Below are 27,450 nucleotides of genomic sequence, written 5' to 3'. Positions count from 1 at the left end.
TGGCAGGGAAGGGGTTAACACCAGGGGCGATTAAAGGGTTAAATGTGTCCTTAGGAGGTGCTTTCTAACTGTGTGGGGGATCGACTTGCTGGATGAACCACAGAGACCTGTGTTGCTAAATAGGAGGAACACAGGATCCCCGTGTTTATCATTGACAGAACAGTGGTCTGCTGTGTAGACATCGGCAGGCCGCCGTTCTGTCTCCATGGGGAGCGATCGCGGGTGCCTGGACATTGTGGGTGCCCGGTGGACATTGCGTCTACTGGACCCGCTGATTGGCTCCCCCTGTGGCCAATCGGCACATGTGCCCCACTAGCTGTTCCGCAAAAAGACGTACAGGTACGTAGTTTCGAGGGACAGCGCAGATCTGCCGCAGTATAAATAAGAGGGTTGGTTGGCAAGTGGTTAAAGAAAGCATTTTCCATCCTTAGAATGAAGTAAGACAAGACATATCACTGATGGTAAATACATTTACTTACTTCCTTGTATCCAAACACTATCCGGCCATCGTTGATTAGGGTGGCCTGAAAAGTGAAGCTCCCAAGGCTATAGTTATCTTGCAAATGAACGTGATCCCACTGAACTACTAGTGCCGTACCTGCAAAATAAAAACAAACTTTAAGGAAAACCCTGGTACACATGGCAATCCACCAGCTGAAGCTGAAATTAAAACTTTAAAAAAATTGCGGGCTCCAAAGCAGTGTTGCCAACCTATCAGATTGAAATTTACTGGCACAGCCACATTTTTACTGGCATTCCCAAAAGTTACAAAATGACAGTTTTAGGGCAAATTTCAGTATTTAGGCTACAAACAAGTACAATATGCAATTAGTAATGTGATTTAAGGTAGATATTAACCACTCCAGCCCCGGAAGGATTTACCCCCTTCATGACCAGGCCATTTTTTGCGATTCAGCACTGCTTTACTTTAATCTAAAATTGCGCGGTCCTGCGACGCTGTAGCCAAATAAAATTGATGTCCTTTTTTTCCACACAAATAGAGCTTTCTTTTGGTGGTAATTTATCACCTCTGTGGTGAAGGGGAATGACAGGACCTCTTTCTAGTTGCTGGCAACCATTTTCTAGCTTGACCTGTGTAACACCATTTTCTTTCTTACAACTGTGACTTGTAATGACTTGTTTCAGTTAAGGTTACTTTAAGTCTTTAGTTAAACATGAACAATGACCTAAGTAAATCACCCGATATGTTCTGACATTTCAAGATAAAGATACATCCCCACTTCCTTTGTACCTAACACATTCTGCTTCCTTTTATTCTAAGTTGAGCTATAGGGTCTAGACAAGGCGTATTTTGCAATTTCTAACGAACATTCTGTATTAACCCATTGTTCAACTTTTGTGAGAACTTGACTCTTCCTGAGAGTATCCACTCCCCCTCCCAACTGTATTTCCTGTTCAATACTGTGTATAATAGTTACCCCGCTTTGAAAATAAAGTTAAGAATGTTTTAGACTGAGCAGTGGTTGCACGTGTTTTCTTTAACAGGATAAAACATTCTCCAGAGCTCTGCTGTATTTGCATAGAACAGACTAGACGTTGCTATTAAGTCAGGGACTTAACTTTTGAGTATACATTTAAGGTATCTAGGGTGAATATAAAGAGAAATCACCAACATGTGGTTTTTTAGCTTTTGCGCTATAAACAAAAAAAGACTGACACTTTTGAAAAAAATATTCTTTACTTTCTGCTATTAAACATCCCCAATAAAAAAAATATAAAAAATTAAATTTTTTTTATCAGTTTAATCCCAAAAAGAGTATTTTAATTGGTTTGCGCAAAAGTTATAGCGTTTATAAACTACGGGATAGATTTTTGGACTTTTTATTTATTTATTTTTTTTATTAGTAATGGCGGCGATCTGCAATTTTTAGCGGGACTGTGACATTTCGGCGGACAGATCGGACCCCTAACTGACATTTTTGACACTTTTTGGGGACCAGTGACACTAATACAGTAATCAGACTAAATAATATGCACTGTTACTGTATAAATGACACTGGCAGGGAAGGGGTTAATACTGGGGGTGATCAAAGGGGTTAAATGTATGCCTGTGTGCTTACTCAATGTGCGTGTGTGTGTGTGTGGGGGGGGGGGGGGTTCTGTGACAGGCACAGACAAATCACAGTTTCAGCTTAGCTGAAACTGCAGATCTGTCCCTGCCTGTCTGAGAGAAGATCCGCCTGCTTTGTTTACATAAGCAGGCAGGTCTTCACTCCATTTCCTGGACGATTGTGGGAGGAAGGCGGCAATCGCCGCCTCTCCTCTTGTGAACTGCCTCCCGCTGTGTCTGAACACCGTGGCGCCGCCCAAACCACATGCACTCCAGTCACATAGTACTACGTGACTGGAAGGAGCCGAGCCGCCCCGCCGCAGGAAAAAGCCGGTGGGCGGTCAGCAAATGGTTAAGGCAAAAAACATTTCTTATTTTATTTTCGATATAGTAAGTAGGTCAAAGATAGGACTCAGGAAGGCAAGAAATTAGAATGGGCGGCACACACACAGGACACTGACTTTCACAGTGACACTGACAGATGATGATGACATCTCACCGACACCGTCCCCTCCTGAGTCACAGTGACAGTCTCTCTCCCGGCTTCCCTTCTCCTGTCCCGCAGACCCGTACACGAGGCCCCGGCTCCCTTGCACCATGACATCACACAACATTCTCGGGCACCGCCTCCACCAGACCCCCGACAGCGCCTCCCGAACACACTTTAGCAGGTCAGCTGGCTCCAGGCTGGAACTGTGCATGCGCAGTTCCGAGCCAAGAGTCACAACCATATTTTTAACTGGCAACCTTTTCCTATCACTGCCGTTTACTGGCAGGAGAAAAGTGCCAATTTTTTACTGGCTGGCAACACTGCTCTAATGGTGACACCTCATTCAGTATGGAGAGATCTGCCCTCTATGTAGAATAATGAGTAACTCTTCTCTATCAACATAAAATAAATAAATAAATTGGACCGGATATACACTTTAACATTCAAAAGAAATAACCCACCTGCCTGTATGTCAGTGAACTCAGGATGCAATAATAAAAGCCGTCTGCTACAAAGGAATCCCCGGAATCCAGACAGTTCAATGATATAAAAGATTACACAGCAGTCATCCCAGAAACACTTTGACCTATTTTGCACAAACATAAGGCCAAGCTGTGTGAAATACAAAAAGACGCTTTTGAGATGACTGCTGTGTGACCTTTTATATCAATAAAGTTGCTAGATTCCGGAGATTCCTCAATACACTTTAACACACAATTGAAGGATGAGCAAATATCATCTAAATACAAGAGCCATGAGTATATCTTGGTGTGATTTGTGTGTTTCTTCCAGATCTGTGTAATAATCCTCTGTGCAGGATCTCCTCGTAATACAGACCAGTCAACGGGGCTCTCTCTCCTTGTGCAGGATGACTGGTCTTGTCCCTACCCCTTCCAGTAGTTTTCTGCAGGCAGCCTTTAATGGATGGGGCCTGTTGGGCCCCTCCCACAGCTCTGCACAAAATATGTAAATCACAGTTATGATGTCACTGATGCTTTTTACATTGTAATACCTGGGTTTGTAAGAGTGTTTGTTGGAAACAAAATATTTATATCGTCTGTGGCTATTGAGGAATGATGATGGGCTTTATGTTTGAGTCGAATGTAAGTTGATTGCTGATGATTAGCCAAAGCATGCACCTGACTTGGATGCATTGGCCAATCACAGCACAATGTCCTGTCAGAGCCATGATTGGTCAAAGGCAGGGTGCCTTTAGCCAATCATGGCTCAGGGGCTTAGTCCACGCCCCACACTATATAAGGCTGCTGCTTATACGGCAGCCGTGTGTACTGTGTGACAATAGAGATTAGGCAGGTAGTTAGTGGATAGTGAGTTGAGTTAGTTTAGTGCAGTCAGTGTAGTGTACTGGTTATACCCCACTTTTATAATGTATGGATATGTTGTAGTCCTGGGTCCCTTCTCAGTGCTCCCCAAGTTTTGGGCCCCTGTCACTTATGTTTCGTGAGCAGTGCCATGCCAAGCTGACCAATATTTCCCAAATATGCCAATGTTAAAGACAGGGAGCAGTGCCATGCCAAGCTGACCAATATTTCCCATAGATGCCAATGAGCACTGAAAGCTGAAAATTGGTCTGGGCAGTAAGGGGGGTGAAAGTGCCCTGTATTTAAGTTGTTAAGGGTAATCCTATGACAGAATAAAAAAATGAAAACGGCATGGGGTCCTCCTCCAAAATCTATACCAGGCCCTTTGGGTCTGGTACAGAATTTAAGGGGAACTCCACGCCAAAATAAAAAAAAAAAGAACGGTGTGGGGTCCCCCCCCAAAAGGCAGGCCAGGAAAGGGGGGTGGCCGAGCGGGCACCCCCCCCCCTCCTGAACCACAAAAGACCACTTTCCCTCAACATGGGGAGGGTGCATTGGGGTGCCCCCCAAAGCACCTTGTCCCCACGTTGATGTTTAAAATGTACAAAATATTGGCTGATAACGATATGCGATGGCCAAAATATTGGTATCAGCAATGAAAAAACCGATATCGGTCTATCCCAAAAATAAACTCTTACCTTGTAAAGCAACCTATTCAGTTTAAAATAGGAATGAAATGCAAAACGTGTGTATTTATATATATAAAAAAAAAAAAAACAAGTTTTTTTCCCTTTTTTATAAGTGCTCACAGCTGCATAAGGGGCTCATAACTCTAGGAGATGAGAAACAGAAGCACACTGGTCTTCTCAGTTAATAATGGCTATGGCAGTCGGGGGGATGTCAGCACTGGTCTAATTATTGGAAGAGGCCAGGCTATGTTCTCAGCACAGCTAGAGAACTTACCACTCTGTGGTCTCATGTCTAGTGTGGTCAGTTTTAATAGGAAAGCAGAGGGACTGACAGAAACACCAGGGATGTCACACAAAGGAGGCAATACAAAAAGAACAGGATACTTTCTCAGACAGGTACATGGTACAGCAGGCACATATCAGGAATATGAAGTGTTGGGGTAACATATTGTTTAATCTGACAGCACGTGACCCTTTGAAAATGTTGAGTTTGCATTTGGAAGAAAATTTTCTGATAAGGACAAAAAAAAAAGTAAAAAAATGTGCAAAGAGTGTTTTAATAATCCCCTTACAGGCCATTACTTGTCTAAGGGAAGGATTTCTTTTCCCTTTAGTGTGTTAGAAAGAGATTTTGTGAGTCATTAGCCGATACACAGAGCTATTATCTATAGACTTCATTAAGTAAGCTATTACATAGTATAACATTCTGTGTTACAATTGCTTCCAGATCAATGTGTTTGTCTTTTGTTTAAAGCACCAGAAGCAATGGCTCGCTTTTGCTTATTATTTAGGTTATAATGGTAATTCTATCTCAATGTCTCTTTTGCCTTACAGCCAAAGCAATGTGTTCAGCATTGAGTGACTATTTACTAAATAATGTTTTCTTTGCTTGAAAATATTATACTCTGTATGCAATAGAGAATGAATGAGCCAACTATATTTTTGCTTGTAGATCACCATTAACCACTTGCCTGCTGGGCACTTCCACTCACTTCCTGCTCATTCTATTTAATTACTAAAAAAAAAAGAGAAAAGATCAAAAATTTTGCAAAAAAAAAAAAAAAGGTTTTTCTTAGTTTCTGTCAGGAAATGTTGTAAATAAGTAATTTTTCTCCTTCACTGATGTGCCCTGATGAGGCGGCACTGGTGGGCACTGATAGGCTGCGCTGATGGGCACTGATGAGGTGCCACTTATGGGCACTGATGAGGTGGCACTGAAGGGCACTGATTAGGCTGCACCAATAAGGAGACTGATAGGTGGCACTGATGGGCAGCACTGATGGGCATTGATTGGGGTCACTGATGGGCAGCACTGATGGGCACTGATTGGTGTCACTGATGTGCACTAATTGGTGTTACTGATGGGCACTGCTGGAGCTTTACCTGTCCTGGTTATCCCTTCGAGGAGCTGCTGCTGATCGACTCCCCTCGCCACACACTCTGACAGTGTGAGGCGAGGAGCATCAATGGCACTTCTGCCATTTACATGTGACTGGTTGTGATTGGACACAGCCAATCACATGGGTAAAGAGCCACTTCATTGGTTTTTTATCGAGATCGGGGTCACGTTTTGTCTTAGGAACACGGCATGGCCATTATCGATGCGCTGCTCGCCATATGACGGCGTCCCAGAATGAGAGCCGCACCACTCTGCCCTCATTTGACAGTGGGCGGGCGGGAAGCAGGTAAAGCCAAAACTAAAACTTTCTATATATTTAGTATATATTGTATCCTAGTACTGTTTACAGCCCCCTTCCTTGCACTCTAGTCCCCTCCACAGCCCCCTCCATGTATCCCAGTCCCCTCTACAGCCCCCCTCCTTGAATCCCAGTCTCTTTTACAGCTGTCCCCCCTCCCCCCTTACCCTCCCCCCTTATTTGCACCCCACTCCCTTTCACAGTCCCACCAAAGCCCCCCCCCCCTCCTGTGCAGACATATCAGTGTGTGTGTAGCAGATGATAGTGTGTGTGTGTATTTATAGCTATCAGTCAGAGCAGATGTACAGCGCTCACACTAATACTGGCACAGCCACAATGAACCGGCCCTTGCACTGTCATCCATGTAGCAATATTACTGCCCCAGCTCCGTCCATTATGCATCAAGACCCAGACCCGAGCACTGACCCCATCCCTGAACCAGCTTCACCCCACCGCTTTCTGTCACCGGGTCCATGTTGTAGCCAGTCTGCCGAGGTCACCGCACTGTGCAAGCGCCAAAATCCAAGCCACTGCACTCAGAGGACTTCCTGTCTTCCCTGTAATTCGCTCAGCCTTTTCTGTACAGAAGAGCTCATGTGGTGACAGACGTACAGCGCACTGAGTGACGTATAGACGTCATCACGAAATGGCCATGAAGATGTAGTGAAAGGGCTCTCACCTCCTCACCGCTGCATGCAGCCAGTGGCACGCCGGTGCGGCGCTCCTGACTGATCTGCGCTCTAGGCCAGCGCCTACCTTGCCTATAGGCACCGCCAGTACTGTATACAGGTGCATCTCAAAAAATTTGAATATCATCAAAAGTTAATTTATTTCAGTAATTTAATTCAAAAAGTGAAACTCATATATTTTATACAGATGCATTACACACAGAGTGATATATTTCAATCATTTTTTTCTTTCAATTTTAATGATTATGGCTTACAGCTACTGAAAACCAAAAAAAAAAAATATCTCAGAAAATAAGAATATTACATAAGACCAATAAAAAATAGGAATTTTAATACAAAAATGTTGGCTTACTGAAAAGTATGTCTATGTACGGTATAGTATGCATTATACCAACATTTGGTTGGGACACCTTTTGCATTAAATTACTGCATCAATGCTGTGTGGCATGGAGGCGATCAGCCTATGGCACTGCTGAGGTGTTATGGAAGCCCAGGTTACTTTGACAGCAGCCTCCAGCTTGTCTGCATTATTGGGTCTGGTGTCTCTCATCTTTCTCCTGACAATACCCCACAGATTCTCTATGGGGTTTAGGTCAGGCGAGTTTGCTGGCCAATCAAGCACAGTGATACCATGATCCTTAAACCAGGTACTGGTACTTTTGGCAGAGTGGGAAGGTGCCAAGTCCTGCTGGAAAATGAAATCAGCATCTCCATAAAGCTGGTCAGCAGAGGGAAGCATGAAGGGCTCTAGAATTTCTTGATTGAGGGCTGCGCTGACTTTGGACAGTGAACCAACACCAGCAGATGACACGGCTCCCCAAATCATCACGGACTGTGGACAATTTTGCATTTCGATTGGTATTCAAGGTTCCAGAATCTGGAGGAAGAGTGGATAGGTACAGAATCCAAATTGCATGAGGTCCAGTGTGAAGTTTCCACAGTCAGTGATGATTTGGGGAGCCATGTCATCTGCTGGTGTTGGTCCACTGTGTTTTATCAAGTCCAAAGACAGCGCAGCCCTCTACCAGGAAATTCACCTTTGGGAACATGTTACATGTTCTACCTGTTTTTAGGATGGAACTTGTAACATGTTCCCAACTAGAGGCATTGGGGCTCCAGTGGTTAACTAACTTTGTCTTATGACTCATGTGCATGTATTTATCATGTTTTATCGTACACATGTCTATTGTTATATTTTGTACGTCTATGTGAAATAAATGAGATATATTTTTATTAGATGATTGTTGTATTTATTCCCACCAAGATCAGCACTTACTAACAGCCTATAAAGTCCCAATTTATTTGAGAGGCTGAGAGACCCCATTGATTTGTGGGATTCTCTCATTCCCCTCTCTTCTTTTCTCTATTGCATATATACAGGGATGTGGCAATAGTAGGATTTAGAGTACGTCTCATCCATTTCTTATGTTCCCAATGCTGCAGCAGCTCCTTGATCAACACCCCCCCCCCCCCTGCCCATCTCCGTGACAGCAGTACGATACACTGACAGACCTGCATGGCACTAGCAATCTTCTGATTGCTGGTGCAATGCTTTACAGGCTCCAAATAAATCAATCAATAAAAACATGCACATTTTGTTTACCTTCAAAAAAAACCTGTGCATTTATTTATTTATTTTTTTAAGTGAACTTCTTTAAATTGAATTCCCTGAACAAAAACCACATTCACTGTTTGGCCCCGTTCACACTTGAGCGATTTTCAGCTTGTAAAACGCTCAGCTCTGAAGCTCCAAAACTTCCAACAAGCAAAATTCAATTCATTCCAATGGCCACTGTTCACATCTGAGCATTCTGTCATCGGAAGCCAAACACCTGAAGCTCAATAAAGTACATGAGCTTCCTTTTGGCTAAATGCAAGCGTTTTTGGCTCCATAGACTTCAATAAAAACGCCTGAGTTGAGCAGAAAAAAAGCTTGTAAAATGCTCGTAAAACACTCAAATAGCAGCACTCCACCCCTAATTTCCCCTCCCTCTCCTCCTAATGCTTTCTATTGGCTAAACAAAATGCCTGAAGCTGTAAAACGCTTGTAATACACTTCTAAAATGCTTTTAAAAAGCTGCAAAATAGCTTAATAAAAAAAAAAAAAAAAAAAGACGAAAAACGCCAGTAAATTGATACGCTCAGGCGTGAATGGAGTCTTATAGATTCATATGTTTGTTTGGATACTAATATTTATAGGTAAAGTTGATCCAGGGAATATCTGACTGCCTCGTGGGGGATCAGGAAGGAATTTTTTTGTCCCCTGATGGATCAAATTGGACCATGTTTATTGGAGTTTTTTGCCTTCCTCTGGATCAACTGTGGGTTTGGGTTTCTGTATATGGAGGTTTTCTATTTGCAGAGATGTATAGTAACTAAGTAGAACTACTTTACTACTGTACTTAAGTACCGAAAGGCGGTATCTGTACTTTCCTAGAGTAGAATTTTTTTCACCGACTTCCACTTTTACTTCACTACATTTTTTCGATGATTTCAATACTTCTACTCCAATATTTTTTTTTTGTGCTGCATCGTTACTCGTTACTATTATAAAAATTACCACTGCCAGAACAGTAGATGGCAGGTTTCATGAAGCTCAAAACATGTGTATTATCAGCGCATACGAAAATAAATGCTACTGTATGTATAAATAAAAGCTGCATTTGAAATAATAAAAAACAATATGATGTTCAAACTTTTGACTTCTTTCTTTAATAACTACATAACACAGTACTTGTACTTTTACTTTCAGTACTTGAGTAGCAATTTTTTTTAAAAAACTACTTGCAATACTTAAGTACAAAAAATGTTGAATACTTTAGTACTTCTACTCAAGTCACTTTTTGATCGAGCACTTCCACTTCTACTCAAGTCACTTTTTGATCGAGCACTTGTACTTTTACTCAAGTATGGGTTTCGAGTACTTTATACAACTCTGTCTATTTGTTTGTATTTTTTCTTTCTTTGTAGGTTAAAAAGGATGGACGTGTGTCTTTTTTCAACCAGACCAAATGCCCGTACAGATAATAAAAAAATCGGGAGTAAAATTTCGTCCAATGAACGATCTGCTGATTTTCAGGTGGTTAGTATAGTGCTTTTGACAGCCGATTACGAATTTTGGGACAACAAAAACTGGATGTGCAGGCTATAAAATTTTATCGTAAATGAACTTCCAATTTTTGTTTAATTAGTACAGTTTTCATCCACAAAAAAATCATAAGAGCAAGACTAGGCATGCTTGGAAACTAAAGAATACATACAAAACAATTCAACACAAGACATCACTTCTGAAGTTGAATTCTGTCGTAGGAGAATTTTCGTATGAAAGTAACCTCTTCACTTTCCATGAGACGAGCATGCAATAAAATACTAAAGAATATTTGTCCAATAATCTGATCGTGTGTACGAGACTTTACTATGTAACTATGTTAGAGAAAAAAATTTCCACCCTGGTCCTTTGAATTTTCTCATCACTTTGGTTGAAAATGAACACCTATTTGACCAAACTCATCATGAGAAAATGTAATAAATGTTTTCAAAACAGAAAAAAAAAAAAAAGAAAAAGTTAAACAATATTCTACTAGTGTATGGGCAGCTTAAGTTTGGATTTAGTGGCATATAAAGATAAAAGCCAGCACACAGGTTCAGCACTGATTTCACAAAACACAGCATTACATACCGTTGTCAAAGTATCTGACGGTAGAATTCCGGGACACGCTCGGATCAAAATTGGCCATCAAGGGAGCAATATATTGAGTTGCTGTAAGCATCCGATGCACAACTTCTCCCGTATATATAAAACCTGAGGAAAGACACACAAATTAGAACACTTTTCCTTTATCCACTTCAACAGCAGGGAATTGAAAATGCTAACACGAGCTTTGTGTGTTCTTTGCAGGAGCTTACTTATCGCTGGCGTGATCTATAATACGCCACAAATTTGCCAATTAAGGATACTTTATATGTGTTTGGTAGAATTACAGAGGTCTGAGTACCGCAAAGCAATGGGAATCACATCTGCTCAAAAGACCAGAAATTGCTCAAAAAGCATATGTTCCAACATATTGCAGGACGCGTTCTCTACTTTTATGCTGTGTTTGCTAACTGGTTTTCTTTGCATTAATTCCAACGCATTCGCATTTTTGTATTTAATTTTATACTGCTTCAATTACCTTCTCGGAAATCTAAAATATCCCTGGAGTCGTTCATGGCTATGAAGCAGATTGTCATGAGAAATGTAGCTGACAATTGAAATACATAGCTTCTGCCTAAACAGATGACTCCTCTTTGGGTTTGCAGGGTTTGATCCCCAATTGAAGTTGTTTTTCTTTCCTTCTCCTTAGGGACAAATTCCTGTTCCTTGTCACAACAGAAGGAGCTTGGCTTTTCAGGCAGGCTATTGTTATCACCAATCTAAGTTCTCCGTATATCACAATGGTGAGTTCACTTTGGCCAATGGTAACAATAGCTTGGATCTAACTTGCACTAAGTCTGTCCCATCTTTGACACCAGGTGTGGTTGTAAAATATAGAAGTTTGAGAGCATGTTTATATCTTCCAAGATTTGGAAAATTTCCAGGCCAGCGTGCTTAGCTATTAGCACATTGGTGATCTAAAAGAGTTACTAGTGATCAAAACACATTTGGTACTAATCTAAACCAAGTATTTATTTGCCCATCAAACTTATCTTCATTTAACCACTTTAAGACCAGGCCTTTTTCTGATATTTGTCGCTTACAAGTAAAAAACAGTATTTTTTTTTGCTAGAAAATTTGCTTAGAATTCCCAAACATTATATGCTTTTTTTTTTTTAGCAGAGACTCTAGAGAATAAAATGGCAATGGTTGCAATATTTTATGTCACACTGTATTTGTGCAGTGGTTAAATTATCCCAATTTGTTTGTTTAATGTGAAAGATGATGTTACACCAAGTAAATAGATACCTAACATGTCATGCTTTAAAATTGCGCATACTCGTGGAATGGCGAAAAACTACAGTACTTAAAAAACTCCATAGGCGATGCTTTAAAAATGTTTAGAGTTACAGAGTAGGTCCTATGTTGGAATTATTGCACTCGCTCTAACGATCGTGATGATACCTCACATGTATAGTTTGAACACTGTTTACATATTCAGGTGTGACTTACGTATACGTTCGATTCTGTGCCCGAGCATGGAGGGATAGGGCACTTTAACCACTTGCCGACTGCTCACTGAGCTGGTACTGCGGCAAAGTGGCTCGTTATCGTCCAGCGACGTAGACCTACGTTGCTGGACTCCACCCCCTGTCGGCGGCACGCGCGCTCCCGCTGTATTCAGACACAGTGGGAGTCGGACCAGGGGAGGAGAGGCGGTGATCACTGCCGCTCTTCCCCAATCGTTGGGGATCGAGTGAGGAGATCCGCCTGCTTGTGTAAACAAAGCGGGCAGATCTCCTCTGTGACAGTCACAGATTACAGGATTCAGCATAGCTGAACCTGCGATCTGTGTCTGTGTCACACAATCCCCTCCCCCCACACACGTCAGTAAACATGAGGCATACATTTAACCCCATGATCACCTATAAAGTTAACCCCTTCTCTGCCAGCGTCATTATTACAGTAACAGTGCATATTTTTAGCACTGATTACTGTAGTAATGTCACTGGTACCCCCAAAAGTGTCAAAAATGTCAGTTAGGGATCCGATCTGTCCGCCGCAATGTCACAGTCCCGCAAAAAAAAAATCGCAGATCGCCACCATTACTAGTAAAAAAAAATAAACAATAAAAATGACAAATCTTTCCCGTAGTTAACCAATCAAAATACGCTTATTGTGATTTTTTTCACCAAAAATATGTAGCAGAACACAAATTGGTCTAAAATGTTAAAAAATTTTGATTTTTAAATTTTTTTTTGGGAATGTTATATATCAGTATGTAAAAAATATATTTTTTTTTCAAAATTGTCGCTCTTTTTTTCAAAAATTAAAAATTGCAGAGGTGATCAAATACCACCAAAAGAAAGCTCTATTTGTGGGGAAAAAAAGGACATAAATTTAGTTTGGGTACAGCTTCGCACGACCGCGCAATTGTCCGTTAAAGTAACGAAGTGCGGAATTGCAAAATATAGCCTGGTCAGGAATGGGGTAAAATCTTCTGGTCTTAAAGCGATTAAAAATACGCTCATTGAGGATTTTTTTGTCAGAGACATGTAGCTAAATACATTTTGGCCTAAATATATGACAAAAATTTAATATATTGGATATTATTTAACTGTCAAAGTAGAAAATGTCAATTTTTTCGCAAAATTTTTGCTCTTTTTTTATTAATATCGCAAAAAATTAAAAGTGCAGAGGTGATCAAATACCACCAAAAGGAAGCTCTGTTTGTGGGAAAAAAAGGACGAAAATTTTGTTTGAGTACGCCGTTGCATGACCGCGCAATTGTCAGTTAAATTCGCACAGTGCCAAGTTGCAAAAAGTGGCCTGGACGTAAAGCAGGAAAATCCTCCGGTGGTAAAGTGGTTAAAAAAAAAAAAAATCCTACTTATTTTACCTTTATTTATGCTTTATTTTTACACTGTCCCTTTGTTTTATTTCATTTATTTATTTTTTTAATCACTTTTTTACTTTTACAAGGAATGTAAACATCCCTTGTAATAGAAATAGGCATGCCAGGTCCTATGGTTGAGAGATCTGGGGTAAAAAAGACCCCAGATCTCTCATTTAGCCTTAAAAGCAAAAGAAAATTGTTTATTTTTTTTTTTTTTTACACTTTTACGTTAAAAAAAAAAAAAAAATAACAAGTAACAACAAGTAACATGTCTTTAAGCCCAGGAACTGGAAGTGACGTCGGAGGTCGCTTTAGTCCTCCAAGGACATAAAGCCTCACTTGGCTTCTTGCTTAGCCATTGGCCGCACCGGATCAGTTCCAGGCTTAATCCGCTGCCAAGATCACTTTTATCTGAAAGCTGGCTGCCTAAGGGAAAATAAAACTATAGAGGGGTTCTGACATCTAGCTGCAGCCTTAACCCTGGTATTTACTGTCAAAAACATGGTGTGCATTTACAGTTAGGCGGTGGGCAAGGGCTGAATCCTAGGCAAAAAACATCAATGAATTCAGTTATGTACCAATTGAAATCATTAATTGGGACCGTTTTGTAACTTTAAAAGTCTGCATAAAGAAATCCCTGACATGTCTATATACCGCAACAGTATATTTTTTTAAAGAAAGCTTTTCCTTTTATAATTAGGCTTCTTGAGTTCATGTCAGTGACTTTGACTGAGATAATGGCATTAGTCTACTGAAAGCAGGATGGAGCATTTCCTCAGTCTCCTCTCCCTTGGTAATCAGATTGCAATATTGTAACCTGGTAGGTAATCAGACAGTGAGAGACTGCAGCAGAGGCGGATCTGTGTCAGACATTTGTGGACACAGTCAAGAACTGTGCAGACACCAGGATTTCCATGACTGTGGATGATACTAAACCCAGGATCCTTCATTCGCTATATCTGGTCTCCCACAGTACACAGAACACGGAAATGCAATAATTTCAGTAGCTATAAACTTCTCATCAGCAGTATATAGCAGTCTTGTGACTTCTATCAGTGTCTGTTGAAAGCTTGTAGGAGGAGTTGCATCCACCTCTGACTGTCCTATGAGGCTGCAGAACTCCTGACCCTCTGTCTGGACAGTGCTGATTGGCCCTGTGCTGATCACATGCACTCTTCCAAGAAAAAAAAAAACCTCTCTAGCAATACACACCAAACTGAGCATGTGCAGAGTGACTCCAAAAGCCCTGTTTTATAAGGAGATGGATTGGGGACAGTGAAAGAAAGGGAGAAGGCGGGATCAAACAGCCTTGTTACACAATGCTTAGGATTAACCCCTTAGGTTCCCCAGTGAGTATAACAAACATGGTTTACTGCATATACAAATTGATTTTACTGTTGCGGGTTTAGTAAACTTAAACATCTCACATTATCCCTCAAACTTAAACCCTCATAAATAAAACACTCCATAAATCCTAGTCTTAACATTTAACCCTAAATTCAAACTGCAGGCACTCCCGCACTAGGATCCAGTTCACCTAATTCATATAATTGCCCTGGAGGTAATTCAGCTGGAAAGACTAAAGCCCCGTACACACGCAACGATTATCGGCTGACTGATCGTCCGTCTTTTGTCCAGAGTGGTGTTTTGTTGGTTGGAATGTGCCTACACTGCACTCGAATTTTCTCGTCCAACTAAATTCTACTTCAGAAGTGATGTCATGTGTTGGTTTGCTTTCTTTGTGTTTTTTCTTCACTGAGCATGCCCAGTCTTGCTCATCAGATTTTTCCCTGTCGAAATCTGTACTGACTGCACGAAAATCGGCTGTTGTGTTGACGGCCAACAAAAATTTTATAGTCTGCACACCAGATTTTTTTCGGCCGAAAAGTCGGAGTTGGTTGTCGGAAGCATCATACTAACAAGCCGAAAATCGGCAGATCGGACATTGGCCGAAAATTCCGTGCCAATTTTCGACGCGTGTGTACGGGGCTTAAGGGCATAGTGTTCTGAAAATTAATTACTGCAGGAGAACAAGTAAATACACATAAACTAAAAAAAACTCAGTCAAGTTAGTGAGATGGGCAGAGAAAGTCTGTCCTTCGAGGGACAATGTAGAAACTTGTAGGTTTAGTTGGTCTATGATCACACATTTTTCTAATCACATTTTTGCCATCATTTTTTTTTTAAAAACACTGGGCTGTTTTAAAGAGTGACAGAGTTATAGGCCCATTACCTCCAGGTGAATCAGTAGTGGTGTATAGGGGAGCACCAGCACTCCAACATACAATGGCTCCCAACATCATAGACCCACCCAAAAATGTATTTTTTTTTCATTCCATAAAAGGTTTCTTCCCATGCTACAAATTTAATGTTTGTCAGACCAATACCTTTAAAGGAAGATGTTGGTCTTCTTTTCAATAGTATCAGACGGGGCAATCTTATTATATAGATTCTTTTTTGACATGCACATCAAAATGAACCAATGTCCATGTGGCAAACAATACGTGGGACACACTATGCGTATGTGTGGGACACACTGTGCGTCTCCCAGATCATATAGACAATATTAAATGTGGTTTCAAAGGCCACAACCTATCCAAATTATTATGTGAAATACCATAAAAAAATCCAGATGGTGTGCTTTTTGTGGCATTAGAGAACTATATTCCACATTGGAGGGGCAGTCATATCAGAAGAGCCATCTCTAGATTACAGACACGGTGGATATTTAATTTGATAACCTACATCCCTGTCAGTCATATTGTTGACTGGAATGAAGATAGTTTTTTAAATAACCATTAGGTATATATTTTTGGAAGCATTTGATTAATAACAGACAATTATACTATGTATAATACCCCCTTTTTTTTAATTAGGTATATCATTATGTATGTAAATGGCATTCCCAGGGTTGTTAATATATATATATATATATATATATATATATATATATATATATTTATTTTTATTTTTTAATGTGCTTCTGTTTTTTTTCTACTTTTGGGGAATTGTTAAATGTTTTTATTATTGAATAATATTATTTTTTTTAGATTTGATTTTTTTTTCTCTAGATGGCACTATAACAAGCGTATGGGTGTCAACATACTATAATTACATATGGACATTGGTGGGTTTTCTTTGTGCTTTTATCCCCCAGTCCTGTGGTGGTGCTGTATAGACGTTAGTAGCAGTAGTTTCTAAACACCATGAGTCAATATTATTGTGGTACACTATATATATATATATATATATATATATATATATATATATATATATATATATATATATTTCTTGTATTATGTTGTCTGGGGGGCAGGCTAGAGGCGAGCCATCATGCATTAGGTGTATATATATATTTCTATTATATATATATATATATATATATATATATATATATATATATATATATATACACACCTAATGCATGATGGCTCGCCTCTAGCCTGCCCCCCAGACAACATAATCTCTGATAAAAGGAAGGTTCACGTCATCACGCACTATCTTCCTCCTTATTTGTCCTCTCCAAAAATGTTGCTGGAGACATCATACAGCTGTTCTGGGCTGTCCACGGAGGACCTACAAAAAATTAGATTGAAAAAAAAAATGGACATATATCTACCCCCAAGGCAATGCCTCATTTTATATTTGTGGGGTGGGCAAGTACTTTTTTTGTTTTGTTGCTTGTAGAAGTTTAGGATTGTTGGAGGTCCTTAAGGACTGTACTACAAGTAAACAAGTGGCCAAGTAAACCTGGCCACTGTTGGATTTACATTCGAATTTTCATTGTTGTCAGAACATTCTTTCCTGCTATCATTGTGTCAACTAATTTTGTACAAAATCCCCTGAAGAATTCTCTATCCTGCTCCTTTGAACTTTTTTGCCACTATTATGGAAAGCTGACATGGATTTGACTCCACTAACCATTAGGAAAATTTGAAACATTTTGAACAAAATTCTTTCTGTCTATGGCCAACTTAAGTGACACTTAGATGCCAATTTCTAAATCAGTGGTATATCTTTAACCGGTTGCCGACCGCCGCACGACTATATACTGCGGCGGTCAGCCCCGGCCAGGCAGAGTGACGTATCGGTACGTCACTCGCCTGTCACTGACTTGCGAGCCTATCGCGGGCGGGCGCGCGCCCGCCGAGGCGCGCGCCCGCCGCGGCTCGTTCACAGGCAAGTCAGTGCGTGTGACCGGCGGACTCGATGTCCGCCAGTCACACTGCGATCGCTCCTGTGAAGGGAGAAAGACAGAGCAGCTTGTGTAAACAAGCTGCCTGTCAGTTCTCCCTGTGTAAAAGTGAAGATCTGTCCGTTCTACTATGTAGAACGGTTGATCTTTGCTTTTACACCAATAGGAATGTCCCTACACAGCTAGAATCACGCCCCTAGGACACACTTAACCCCTCCCTGTCCAATAAAGTTAACCCCTTCCCTGCCAGTGTCATTTTTGCAGTAACAGTGCATATGTATAGCACTGATTACTGCAGTAATGTCACTGGTAACCCCAAAAGTGTCAAAAATGTCAGTCAAGGGTCCGATCTGTCCGCCGCAATGTCGCAGTACCGAAAAAAAAATCGCAGATCGCCGCCATTACGCGTTAAAAAAAAAAACACCAAAAATGACAAAAATCTTTCCCTTTGTTAGTAAACGCGATAACTTTTGCGCAAACCAATCAAAATACGCTTTTTGCGATTTTTTTTTACCAAACATAGGTAGCATAAAACAAATTGGCCCGAAAAATGTTAAAAAATTTTGATTTTTACTTTTTTTTTTGGGGAATTTCATATAAAAAAATTTGAAAAATATTGTTATTTTTGCAAAATTTACGCTCTTTTTTTGTTTATAGCGCGTGATCAAAAAATCGCACAGGTGATCAAATACCACCAAAAGAAAGCTCTGTTTGTGGGAAAAAAAGGACGTCAAATTCGTTTAGGTACAGCGTCGCACGACCGCGCAATTGTCCGTTAAAGTCACGCAGTAAAAAATCGCAAAAAAACCCCTGGTCCTTTAGCAGCCAAATCCTCCGGGGCTTAAGTGGTTAACATGACTATAATACAGCTTTTTAAAGAAAACAAATCTTTTGCCACATGTATCAAGTACAGCTACTGTATGTGCTTCAAAATGGGCAATCCTATTCACTTGCTTTGAGATATTAAAGCAAGCAAACCCCCAATTATTCTAATACATTTTAATAAATGGGGAAAAAGGTGCTGGGATAAAGAAATCCCAGTCACATGACCTGGCAAAGTCATGTGACCAAGCTTTCCCCCTATCATGAGGTGTTCTGTGCAGCGTTATGCTAAGCATAAGTCTGCATTGTGCTGAGAATATTTCTTGATGCAAGTTATTCAGCCTATTTGTAATCGCTAAAGCTTAGTTGGTGGGATTTTTAATTTTTGCTTTATCTTATTGTGTAGATGTGAATCAGTTATTATGGACAAAATCAATGGTAGATGGAGCCCAAGACTGTGAGCTCTGGGGCCGAAAAGGTTTGCTTACCTTAAAGCCCATGCTGGTTATCACTGCCCCTGAAGGGGTCGCAGATTTTAGCATTGCCCATTAGGCTTCCAACATTATCCATAGCTATATAGTTTGGATGTTGGGACCCTTGACCAGCATACCCAACATCTACAAGCACAATTACTGGTCACAGTCCCTGAACAACTGAATTGTCTGCCTGATTTTTATTGAGGCTTTCCCTTTACAAATGTTAAATAAAAAAATGTGAATGACCTATTTAATATAGCTCATATTGTTTTTTTTCTAAATAATATGAGGATTCCCAACCTCCCATTGTTTAACAGGCTAACAGCTCTACTAATTGCAGCCATTACTTAATTTCATGAAGGAGCTGATTAAAAGAGTCTTTAACATTCCCCTTAATAATTCAGTGCGGGGTACAGTTTGCTAACTTTTAATGCAATTTGCAAATGTATTTGTTATGGCTGCATGAAGTACAAAGTAATTGAAATATAATTTTGAACAAAGATTTATAACAGGCTGCAGCACAGAGAAACACCCTCGCTATTTTTGTATTAAATGGGATAAAAGGGTGAAATGAATGCTCAACGCCTGCTCTTTACATAATATTTAGTCCTCGGTAACACTGACACATCACATTGATTGAAAGTATAATTTATAGAGGATTTTATGGGTTGTACCCTTAAAATGGATTTTAACTAATTAAATGACAATCCATTGGACATTTCAGCTGTATTTACTTCCATTTGCAAAAAAAGGTCATTTAAGCTGAACATAATAAGACAAATGATTGGGAATATCATTTTATTTGCTATGTTAATTTGCAAATCACTCAAGTACAGACAACACTGACATTTTAATGGATGCAGGAGGTTGGACCCCCCTCTACAACTAGCTTTTCACATCTCTATTTTATAATTTTATATTTCGTATCTCTATTTAAAGACAAATACCCCCCAAACTGGTATTTAATGTTTGGCTGGACAGGAAGTTAACTCACTTGAAAATTCAATTACAGTTCTCCATATTTCTGTACTGCCCACAAACTCATGACAAAGGTGTCCTACTCTTACAAACAGAACCTGCATTATGAAGAATCCGCCATGAACATGACACTATCATTGGACCTTGGTTTCCCATCTGTCAGGGACAGTGTTTAACACCAGGGAGAGGTTTCCGAAAGAGTAGGGAAAGTGCAGGGACACACCATCCTTCCTGGAAATCTCCCCATTTGGGCACGAACCATCCAGGTCGAATTCCACCCCTCAAGACAGACTGTCAGCTTCCCTGATACTTTCATCTTCTGCACATGTGTCAAACACAAGGCCTGTGGGCCAAATCTGGGCCACCGGGCTATTTCATTTGGCCCTTGCACCTCTCCTGCAGCTGTAAAACCCCCCTCGTCTCCACCTCCATCTTGTCTAAGCAGTCGGCAGCAGAGGGGAGGACAGAACTCCTCTGACAGATCTTGCGCCTCTCTTGTCTCTGCCTCCCCTGTCTCAACAGAGACTCTGGAAGGTGACTCCAGCTCTCTTCTGGCCCTCCTCCAGACCCTGCCCTTTCTGCTTCCCAGCTCCACCCCCAGGTTCTTCCTGGCAGCAGCACAGGGTAAGGGGGGATGCACTGTGATATAAAAGAAGGTGGGGGGGGGGCTCTTGCTTTCTGATTTTTTCGGGGTGGAGGGCTCTGGACATCTAGTCTTACAGATACAACCAGCCCTTTGAGGGCAACCGTAATGCTAATGCGGCCCACAATGCATTTGAATTTGACATTCCTGAACTACTAACACATCACAGTTACATCCTGTGAGTGTATTGGCTTCCCATGGGGCCTGTTGTGTATTGCTAGACTTCTGTTACAATATATTCCTGCTTCCTGCCTGCCACCCCACGCTGCACCTACCAACAAGCAGCTGTAGACCAAGTTGTTGAAGAGCTTTCAGCAGCCTTAGATAAAAGAATAATATGAGTCAGGGAGATAAGTATAAACAGCCTTTTTTATAGGCGTCTGTAATAAAAAACAACAAAAAAAACACCAATCCAATAGACGCTAGGTGCTCCATTGGCTGAGGAGCACACCAGCCCGCACACCATACCCGTCATACCCCCCCCCACAATCTTCTGCGTCTCCTGTCTCCTCCCTCCTCCTTGGCCAATGGCATGGCTTCTCCTTTCGGCCAATCGGGAAACGGTCTCAGAACCAGCTTCCTGATTGGCCAGGAGGAGGATCCATGTGACAATAGCAAATATTCATTTGCTATTGTCACACAACCGGGCGAGCTCAGGGCGCAGTGCTCTGCGCCCCGAGCCCACCCTTTTTTTAAGCCTATTAGAGCCTCTGGCTCTAATCACGTGCTTAAAAAAAAACCCCATTGGAATCCATGAGTCCGGTGCCCTGTATGTAGATTAGGGGGACGGACGCATGGATGTGGGGGCGGCGCCCCTGCGCCCCCAGTGGACGGGCCGCCACTGATAGACAATACTATGGACCCATCTGAACCTTCATCTTGCTCCACCATTCCTGATCAATGTGGAGAACACTGCTCTAGTCTAAAGTGAAGCTCATAGTCATTTGCCATTCCTCTGCCATAAAGCAGATTCTTTATACTGAGGTCAGGTATAGGAATATGTTAAATCTAAAGGCATAGCAGAGAAGCTGTTGGACCTCCATACTATCTGCATTGTTCCAGATTCTCATCTGTTCTCTGTGAATTGAGCAATTTATCCTGCTTACTGTCTAAGCATCTTTCTTTACTTCAGTATCCTGCCTCTGACAGGCAATACATTTCCTTCCTGGAGATCATATTGACTTTTACCATATGTGCCTTTTAATTACCGGGCTGAAGGCTGATGTGTGGGAAATAAAAGCATCTTATTTCCAATCGCTTCACAGGAGATGCTAATCTATATTATAATACAGCTCTGTGTCTCTTTGTTAGGTTTTCTCATGATTGGCAATACAATGAGTGGGTTACTAGGCATCGGTATATTCATAAAAACCTGTGATCTTGTTTTTCTTCCTTCTAAGTGCTTTTTTTTTTATAGAAAATTAGATTTTATTCTCCGCAGGATATCTTCTTGATGATGGTTAGACAAATTCGAACTATTCTGTTCAGCAGAGCTTAGCCAAACAACAAGGCTTCTTCAATCCCATCTCATCTTCTGTCTGCTACTGCTAGTGGAGGTCACCACGGGGCCAGGCCTCAACCGCCAACGCTCGGCAGGTTGCTCCTGAGAACAGGTGGTGAGAAATCTGCCTGTCTTTGCTGGAACTGGTAACCACCAAGACTTGCTGCTATCCCAACTGACACGAAGTACACAAAGTGAAAAGTCTGCTCCGTTTTCTCCATGTCTCTCCCCAGTTAACCTTTGCATGCTCAGTAGTTTCACATACATGATTCTTGGCGCTGTATGGCCACTCCTTGATGTTCCAGAGACTAATTATTTTTGGAAATATATCACACCATAAAAAGATGGTCAACCTAATAGATTTTAGAGATTCTTTTTTCTTTAAAATATTTTTAATATTTTAATTTATGTTGGTTACATATCAATATTGATGTCTGCATTGCTTAACCAAATAAGTCAAATCACTGAATCGTGAACTACCTACGACCTCACACACAGGATAACAAGAGGATCCTGTCTGATGGGGTTTGCTGGCAAGTACCTAACTATTTGAATATACCTCTTAGATTACCTACTTCAGCTCTGGAAGGTTTACCCCCCTTCATGATCAGGCCATATTTTGTGTTACGGCACTGTGTTACTTGCGCAGTCGTGCAACGCTGTACCCAAATAAAATGTATGTCCTTTTCCCCACAAATACAGCTTTCTTTTGGTGGTATTTGATCGCCAGTGCAGTTTTTATTTTTTGCGCTATAAACAAAAAAAGACAGGCAATTTTGAAAAAAAAATATATAAATTATAAAAACATACCCAATAAAAAAAAAAAAGTAAAAATTCAAATTTCTTTATCAGTTTAGGCCAATATGTTTTCTACTACATATTTTTGATATATTGATTGTTTTGCGCAACAGATATAGCGTCTACATACTATGGGATATTTTTATGGAATTTTTTAATTATTTTGTTTTGTTTTACTAGTAATGGCGGCGATCAGCAACTTATAGCGGGACTGCGACATTGGGGCACTTTTTTGTTGACAGTAATAGAGTGATCAGTGCTAAATAATATTCACTGTAACTGTACTAATGACACTGACAGAGAAGGTTTAACATAAGGGACAATCAAAGGGCTAAATGTGTTTCCTGGGGGTGCTTTCTAACTGTGGGGGGTGTTTGTACTGTAAGAAGACAAAGATCTGTGTTCCTGCTATGCAGAAACATAAGATCTCTGTCTTCTCCTGTCACAGAACGGTGATCTGCCTTGTTTGCATAGGAAGACCGCCGTTCTGTCTGCCTCGGGAATGATCGCCAGGTCCCGGTGGACATGGAGACCACCGGACCTGCTGAATGGCTCCGGCTGTGTCAAATCACGGCGGGAGCAGTTCGCCCGCGGTGCGCCCGTGCGTCCCGGACCAAGAAGACGTGATTTTGCTCTAAACTTGACGCAGTATATGTACTTTGACGCAGTAGTGGGCTTGAGCACGATATGGCCATATGGTGGGACCAAACCCCCATTTTTATTTATGAACTCTCTTCAGATTTGGTAGTAATTTCCTTTGCATTTGCGCGCTATTCTTTTTTAATATATATGTCTTTTGGTTCATAGCTGCAGCAGCTTTGGAAATACATGGGTATGCTCCCCCAAATTTTTTGCCTGTTTATTATGTATTTGGTCTGACCAGACTATCGAGGTTGAGCAGCCCTCCCCACCCCCCACACACACCTGTACTCAATCAGTGTCCACCATCAAGTGGATATAGGAGGAGTCCCCTGTAGTGCATTTGCACATTTTTCCCAGCAAGGAGTATTATCTCCATGGGTTAGAAAGGCTGGATTCATCTCTTTTTCATGGATAGTGTAGGACCCACTGATAATGGGGTACTTTGACGCAGTAGTGGGCTTGAGCACGATATGGCCATATGGTGGGACCAAACGCCCATTTTTATTTATGAACTCTCTTCAGATTTGGTAGTAATTTCCTTTGCATTTGCGCACTATTCTTTTTTAATATACATGTCTTTTGGTTCATAGCTGCAGCAGCTTTGGAAATACATGGGTATGCTCCCCCAAATTTTTTGCCTGTTTAATATGTACGTAGGGCCGTCCTGAAGTGGTAAAACTTTTCATAACTAGATGCCATTGGTGCCTAGATGTCCATGTTTAGCAACATCAGCAACCCAATCAATTTTTCCCTAAATAATTTTTACATCTTTAATGCACATATACAGCTTATACTTATTAAACTGTTTTAATACAGACCCACTTTTTCTATTAATTCATTTATATAGACAGACCGATAAGCTATTTTTTTTTTCAATAATTATTTTTTTTGTATTATTTTTATACTGCAGTACCATCAGTATATAATTGCCACTGTAGGCTGAAGATGGCAGTGTTCAGCTACATGTAAGCAGGTTGAAATAGTAAAATAGGTGCTGTCCTAGCCGTAAGGAAAAGAGTTAATGCCTTTCCCGGTTGTTTGGTCTTTTGGAGGGTTCTTCTCTGGGTCCAGCCCACTAATCTTGTGACATATAAATATGGGGCAGTGGTCCGGTAAGAATGGTCTGTGGTCAGAGTTCCATCTGGGGGGCTGAGAGTTTGGGGAGTTCCCCCACGGAGAGCCCAAGGGAGAGAGATTATTATTTTATTATTATTATTAGTAGTAGTAGTAGTAGTAGCTTCCTGTATGTCAGGAAGCTAGTTCAGCTAATACTAATTCTCATACAGCTAATGCAAATTCTTCTCCACTTAATGCTAATTTTTCTGCAACTGATGCTAATTCTTCTGCAGCTAGTGCTCATTCCCATGCAGCTAATGCTTGCGCATGTGTACCAGCACACAGAGGAGCTCAGGCTAAAATCCAGTGTGCACTGACACGTAGGCGTCTCCTGACCACTCTGTTGTCTTACCATGGATGACCCTGGCTCACCTTGACTATGTCCCTGACTGTGCCAGTCACTTGCTATTAAGCTGCCGTCACCCGTACGAGCCTTGTACCCCTGTCACCACATTCAGGGGTGCTCGGACCAGAGCCGCAAGGGAAGCTCTCTCATCAACCCAGCCCCAACCAAGGAAAGGGACACCCTAACTCCTAAGCCTAACTCCTAACCCAAAATCCTAACCCTAATCTAACTTTAACTCTAATCCCGTACCCTAAAGAAAAAAAAAATACATAAATAAATAATAAGAAGAAAAAGAAATAAAAGCTAATGGAAAAGCTATAAAAGCTGAAATGCCTAGCAACAAATGATGCAACAAATGATAGTTTTCTCTTTGGCTAATACATTAACAGCAAAGCTCAAAAAAGCTGTATAAAAGCATAACAATGTTCCGAAATTGCACATAAAAACGAGCAAAAAAAACCGCAGGAAAAACACTCGCAGACACTACGCTCAGGTGTGAATGCAGCCTAAGTGCATGAGGCCAGCAGAGAATAGCGGAAAATGGCTAGCGTTAAATGCTCTCCATTATAAATGCATACAAAGGGAGCTGGATTAAAAAATAGTGGTATGGCGACACCACTGTGATACCTTTACATTTCAGGAGCTTGAAGTTGGTGGATTGGGGTTAAATGAATGGGAATTTATAAAAAACACAGAGACGACCCCTTTCAAAGTCACATGAGCAGCTCTCCTCCAATCACAGAGCTTTCTTTGTTGTGTCAAGCAGAGAGAACTATGCAAATAAGCATAGACGAACAGGGAATGGATAGTGATATCTGTTATAAATGAGTGTGGAAAATCAAAGAAAATGCTTCTACATAGACAAATATTTAAATATTCATATAGTGAATAATCAAATGTGCATCTTTAATTTACTCCATTAGAATTATACAACATAAACTTAAAAAAAAACATGATCTTATCCTTATTATCATAAATAATATTATAAAGACACTTTCAAAACTGTGGCAATTTATTTAAATCTGATTAATAAACCAGCTCAGCTCCTCCTTCATCACTCCCCTACTACAAATAACTCCTATCTAAAATCTTTGGCAATGCACATGGTGAATGCGGCCAGACAATGCATACTGGTGCACTGGAACACTCCACAACCCCCAACAATCAGGGTATGGTTGAGACGCATTCTTAAGATTGCTGAAATGGAAGAACTAATACACATTGCGAAAGACACTCCTACAAAATGTAACAAAAAGTGGGCATGTTGGGCTCATTACACAATAACTGCGGAATTTACTCGATTATACCACAGTTCGAGCAACCCACTGAATCACATAATTACTTAATATACACAGCGCACACTACTAGGCTTGACCCGTACTTTCCTCATCCCCCCCCCCCCCAATTCATAAACCACTGCACCTGAGGACACCTCAGCTTATTATCTGTGAACTAGCTCATGTTGCTCAACAGGAGAATGAGACACCTCCCAACACACAATGACTACCTCGCCTCATTTTAGCTCCCCCCCCCAAAACTCTTATTAATTAATAAGTTAATCTTGTGCTTAGGTACAAAAAAAAACATAAGAAGCTAACAAAATTTGCAGGCAACAAATAATGAAATACTTTTAATAAAAGAGCAGCGCTTTCAGTTAGACTAAAACAAAACCACATATACTGCATATAGATAACAGAAAAGTCCTCCAAGCAAATCCTTGAAAAAGGTACAATAAAAAATCCAGTTGAAAGCACCTTGTGAGTGGGCTCAGAGGTTATAAAGTGGTGCCAAAAGAAATTTCCTCCTCCTCCAACAAGAACTTACAGCCTCTTACCACCAGCTATTGACCACCATTGTTAAGCTGTCAAAAGCGCTCATACAGCATATTGGTGTGACTAAATTCCATGACCCCAGTACTCTAAAACTTGTATATTACAGGCACATATCCAGGTTAATAGATCACTCCTCCAGGACAAAGAATAAAAGTATATCCCCTAATTCCAATAAAATTATCCCTGGTCTCATTTTTCGAACTACAGGACGTCTAAATTATACAGGGTTTTGTAGTTCTGATTCCACATTTTGGTAAATATTCATTCTAATATAAACTATTAAATGTTGACACTGACAATGAAAAATATCTGTCAAGGTTGAATTCTATTTGCACAACATTTGGCAGTGAAGTATAGCAATAAAATATCAGAGAGAGAACATCTTGATCTAAACATGCACTCGGATATTTCCGTGTGTTTAACCAGCTCGTTATTAAGTTGTCGGCAATATCGCACAGTGTCTGTTTCCATTAGCATACAAGAGCTCTTCTTTGCTTATGCTATCCTGGTTCTTCCAGTATATGATTTCCCAGCTGTGGTCTAAGATATCCTTGACATATCATGTTTTAAGGATTTCCAGAAGCAATTAAGTCTTCTCTGGGCAACATTTGCA

At 40.7% G+C, this 27,450-nt stretch overlaps 1 protein-coding gene across 1 annotated transcript in view; it reads right to left on the bottom strand.

Moving 5' to 3' along the window:
* PLXDC2 (plexin domain containing 2) overlaps positions 1-27,450 on the bottom strand; it is an 804,296-nt gene that overhangs the window by 214,043 nt on the left and 562,803 nt on the right. Inside the window, exons 5-6 of the mRNA XM_082259441.1 lie at positions 10,638-10,760; positions 480-598 (exon numbers count right to left, since the gene is read on the bottom strand). Coding sequence (XP_082115567.1) covers positions 480-598; positions 10,638-10,760 — 242 coding nt within the window. The remainder of the gene's footprint in view (positions 1-479; positions 599-10,637; positions 10,761-27,450) is intronic.

Source organism: Pelophylax lessonae (assembly GCF_965119305.1).
Source record: "Pelophylax lessonae genome assembly, chromosome: 5".
Lineage (NCBI taxonomy): Eukaryota > Metazoa > Chordata > Amphibia > Anura > Ranidae > Pelophylax > Pelophylax lessonae.
Note: the sequence above shows the minus strand (reverse complement) of the source record. Positions and strands in the feature narration are given on the sequence as shown.